General features: G+C 34.9%; 1 protein-coding gene across 2 annotated transcripts; it reads left to right on the top strand.

Moving 5' to 3' along the window:
* The first annotated feature begins 344 nt into the window (after positions 1–344).
* Positions 345–4,607, top strand: LOC143908309 (uncharacterized). 2 transcript variants are annotated; one of them, XM_077425936.1, is made up of 5 exons: positions 345–595; positions 713–1,189; positions 1,281–1,461; positions 1,607–1,777; positions 1,917–4,607. In XM_077425936.1, the coding sequence occupies exons 2-5, from the start codon at positions 1,030–1,032 to the stop codon at positions 2,971–2,973; spliced, it is 1,569 nt and encodes a 522-aa protein (XP_077282062.1). In that variant the 5' UTR covers positions 345–595; positions 713–1,029; the 3' UTR covers positions 2,974–4,607. The 2 variants fall into 2 exon arrangements, with proteins under 2 accessions (XP_077282062.1, XP_077282061.1); XM_077425935.1 differs by having other exon boundaries at positions 667–1,189.
* The last annotated feature ends 164 nt before the right edge of the window (positions 4,608–4,771 follow it).

Raw genomic sequence — 4,771 nt, 5'->3', positions numbered from 1 at the left:
CTAATTATTACTCTTCTACTAGCTTTATTTTGTTTTTGAGAGTGTGCGCCAAAAGTTCTGTTTGACGATATTACTACGTTTACGCGAGCGTTACTTCTGTAGTAACTTACGATAATTCACCCGTTTACGCAAAGTAAATTATCGTAAGTTACTACAAAATCCCGTTTACGCGAAGGAATTATGGTAAGTTATTACAGAAGTAACGCTCGCGTAAACGTATAGTAGATGCAACGCTTGCATTGAATATGGAGGTCGCCAATTCGACCTTTTGTAAATTCAGTTTTACTACTACTACTACTACGTTTACGCGAGCGTTACTTCTGTAGTAACTTACGATAATTTACTCCGCGTAAACGAGTGATATATTGTAAGTTACTACAGAAGTAACTTACGATAATTTACTCGTTTACGCGGAGTAAATTATCGTAAGTTACTACAAAATTCCGTTTACGCGAAAGAAAATCCAGTTTACGCGAAGGAATTATCGTAAGTTACTGCAGAAGTAACGCTCACGTAAACGTAGTATCCGGTCCGTAATACGATTTAGAGGTTATCAGTTCAAATTGCTGTCAAAACGGATTCGACAAGTAATATTGTGAGTACTATTCTCGACTTCTCGAAGAAATTTAGCCATGAAGTCACGTTTCGATAATAATTCCATTGCAGATTGTGCAATAAATTTGCTGGTCCATAAGCCTAACCTATTTTCCAGCCTGCATAGGTACGTAACAATCGAAGAAGGGTCAATAATGATCCACTCATGGTGTAAGAAGAAAGGTGAACCATTCCGATGGATGCGCAGTAGGTTAAAAGTAGTGGGGGACAGTCAGCCAATTACGCTTTGAGCTTTTATGCGAACATCATGGTGTAAGAAGAAAGGTGAACCATTCCGATGGATGCGCAGTAGGTTAAAAGTAGTGGGGGACAGTCAGCCAATTACGTTTTGAGCTTTTATGCGAACATATGTAAAATTCAATATGGCTACTGACTGAGTTTCCTCGTGTCATTTATCGTGAACAATTGCTAAAAATGCCAGTGTGTTGCGTTAAAAATTGTAAGAGCCGGACCGGTCGTGGTAATAGAGAAAATTACAACGTATTGTTGTGTTATTTTCCAAAAGAGCCTGAAATAAGGAGACAGTGGCTCGAAGCTTGTCAGAGAAAAGAAGCGGATATAAAACTTAGCTGTGGTGAGTTTATATTCCGAATGCTTTGTATAATTACCGGGTAAATGGTTTTATTTGTCATGTTTCAAAGATTATTAAGAAATCTTATTTTTAGCTGCAGTATGTGAGCGACATTTTGTACCGGATTGCATCGAAGAGAAATGGACACAACAACGTTCGAAGAATCTGCCACGACTGATTCGACGGCTGAAAAAAGGCTCAATACCAACGGAATTGCTGAATATTCCAAAGGAAACAATACCACAGCTTGACGAACCAAAAGAAAAGATACCCCGGTAAGTTCAGAAATATATCTATTTAATTTTTTGCATTTATTTTTCACAAATTTCTGTTGTGCAGTTCATAATAGTTTCGGAATAATACCGAAAACTGAAAACCTAACTCGCAATTTGTATTAATGGTATTTATTTTATCGTATAGCAAATCCAAAATACCATTTTATAACGAACTTGTTGCTTATGCGAAGAGAAATACGGAGATGGATGCTAATGCCGTAAGCACTGGAAATGAGTCAGAAAATGATGAGCGAAACGAACAAGCAAAAAGTGAACACGGTGGTTTACCAGTGAAACCCGCTGAAGCAATGAATATGTATGTATTAATATGTACATTTTATTGTATATCTAAATTTAAATGATCAACAGTAACATAAAAAAATTGAAATTGTACAAATAAAATAATCATTAAAGCATTTTTGATTAATATTTATTCATGTATTATTTTTTTACAGTGCTGAACAGTTAGACAATCAGCCGAATAGGGAAGCTGAATTGCTTGTGGAACAGCTAAAAAAATTACAAGAGGAAAACAAACAACTTGCTAGCAAGAATACGCAGCTCTCTGTTGTGAATACGCAGATCTCTATCGCATTTAAGCAGCTCACCGAAGAAAATGAGCACTTGAAAAAAGATGCCATTAAAAATCTTAACGAGTTTCAACAACTGCAAAAGAATGTTGAAAAAAACGCTGAAACAATAGCGTTTAACGCATTGCGTATGGTGTTTACATCTGGACAAATTAAAAGAATTATGTCTTTAAATAACAGTCGTGTGACATGGTCAGCTGAAGACATTTCTTCTGCTATTGCCCTGCGGTCAGTAAGTGCCAGAGCATACAATTATTTACGGACGGTGAAGAACGTACCTTTGCCTTGCGTGCAAACTCTCAGAAATTGGAGTGCTCATTTTAATGTCAAACCGGGCATTCTGAAAGATGTTATACAAATAATGCAGAGTAAGGGAGGAGGCTTGTCGATGATAGAGAAACTGACTGTATTGTCTTTTGATGAACTCTACATTTCGAATAAAGTAGACTTGGAACGTCGTGAGCAAAAGATATATGGACCGCATAAAACAAGTCAATTTGTAATGGCTCGAGGCCTTATCGGAAACTGGAAACAACCAATCTTTTACGACTTCGATCAGCCCATGACAAAAGAAATTTTATTTGAAATCATAACACGTCTTCAAGAAGTAGGGTACACTGTTGTTGCGGTTACGAGTGATTTAGGACCTACAAATGCACGCTTATGGAAGTCAATGAACATTGGAGTTGAGATCCCAACTAATAAAAATTCTAAAGTGATGGAGAAAGCAGACGAAAAAAAACAGTGTTTCTTTTTGCATCCATTAGACAAAAATTTGAAAGTATTTGTTTTTGCTGATATACCACACATAATTAAACTAGCTAGAAATAATTTGTTTGATTCAGGATTTATCGTCGAGGGTCAGTTAATAAACAAAGAAATTTTAGAAGAGCTAGTTGCACTAAATTCCTGTGATTTATAAATTGCTTTTAATCTCAGTAGACTTCATTTAAATGTTAAAGGCAACCAGCAACAATCTGTAAAATTAGCTGCACAAGTTTTTTCTAATCGCAATGCAAAGGCAATTGAATATTGCGGAAAACAAAAATTTCTTTCGCACAATAACAATTGGCAGATAATGTCAAAGGTCTTAAGCCTTTTTAATGACTGGTTTGACATATTTAATTGCCACTCTAAATTTGGCAAACACAGTGGTTTGCGTGCGTATGGAATTGATTTGCAGAAACAAGATGTAATTCTGGATCAAATGGATGAACTTGTTAGCAATATGCGAACTCCAAAAAGATCGACATTACTTCCATTTCAAAAGGAAATCTTATTGAGTAACCGTTCATTAAGGCAATTACTTTAGTACGTAAAGGAAAAATATTCGACGGATGCGTTAACGATCGATTTCATTATTACGAGAAGATTGAATCGGGACATTCTGGAAAATTTTTTTTCATACATAAGAGCTATGGGAAATGCAAATGACCATCCTTCACCGGTGGAATTACAGAACCGTTTAAAATGGTACACCCTCGGAAAGCATTCTGGGCATGCTTTATCAAAAAAATACGGAAAATGACCTGACATCGGTTTCTTTCATGGATATAGAAGATGTACATGAAAATGCTTTTTGGACATCTGATGGGGGATTCACACTGCGTCCGATGTTCGACGTACGACGATCCGACATCCAATAGGAAATTTTTGTCTCTAATAATAAATTCTGTTATTGGATGTCGGATCGTCGTACGTCGAACATCGGACGTGATCGGACGCAATGTGAATCCTCCATGACTGCTTAGACATTCAAGAAGATGATGACCTCGCAAAAGAGGCAAAATTGTTCATGCAAGTTGATCACGTTGAAACATTCACAGTCAATGAAGACCACGAAGAAGAGGTTAATGAGGAAGATGAATCAGGTACTTGAATCAATATCAAGATACACGGTAATGTCTCACGCCAAGTATATACAATTTTTACTTCTGACTTTATGTCCTTATATTATTAATTTATGGTTGTCATCTCCGTCTTTTGTGATGCCAAATGTACGATAATAATTTCATATAATCATTATGCACTACAACGTCAGAAATAATTGCAAATGGCAATACTTGCGCTACCATGTTTCTTGGGTTTTTTTTTTAAACAGCTACTTTTGTTGCAAAACAAATAAAAGCAATACAAGTAATGAGAGAGCATACATAACAATCCAAACAACACAAAATCTAAAATCGGGTCATAAGACGTCTTATGATCCAATTTTAGACTTTGTGTTGCCTGGAAAGTGATTACATTCCAGGCACTTTAGTATAATAATAATAATAATAATAATAATTTAATACAAATTGTACAATATACAAATAAATATACAATAGTATACAATAATGAATTCTACAAATATTTAATTACACAAACACATTACAAATACACAACACAAATATACAATAAATTAATTATAATAATTATAATTATTACTTACACTACCTAATTAACTGCAATTGATAAGATGTTTACAATGTACATGGATAAAGGATTTACATACATGTATAATGTATGTAAATGATTGACAGCTTATACAAAAAAATAAAAAATACTACTATTTTATTTTATGATTTTTTCAGAAACCCAGATAGTTTATACTACTCCAACCATTGATGAGTTTAGTTTGCTTCAAGAATTTGAAACTTCAATAGCTAGTCTAACAATTGAAACAGAAGCTTTGATTTATACAGCTGGTTATGTTGCACATAAATTTCGGCATAAATACC

The sequence above is a fragment of the Temnothorax americanus genome, unplaced genomic scaffold (genome assembly GCF_048541705.1).
Source record: "Temnothorax americanus isolate GAGA-0224 unplaced genomic scaffold, ASM4854170v1 Scaffold92, whole genome shotgun sequence".
Taxonomy (NCBI): Eukaryota; Metazoa; Arthropoda; class Insecta; order Hymenoptera; family Formicidae; genus Temnothorax; species Temnothorax americanus.
Note: the sequence above shows the minus strand (reverse complement) of the source record. Positions and strands in the feature narration are given on the sequence as shown.

Bases quoted from the DNA above. Each gene is read 5' to 3' on its own strand.
- LOC143908309 (XM_077425936.1), top strand. From the start codon at position 1,030: ATGCCAGTGTGTTGCGTTAAAAATTGTAAGAGCCGGACCGGTCGTGGT. The intron at 1,462-1,606 runs GTAAGTTCAGAA...TTTATCGTATAG, and splicing joins CCAAAAGAAAAGATACCCCG to CAAATCCAAAATACCATTTT. The intron at 1,778-1,916 runs GTATGTATTAAT...ATTTTTTTACAG, and splicing joins CCCGCTGAAGCAATGAATAT to TGCTGAACAGTTAGACAATC.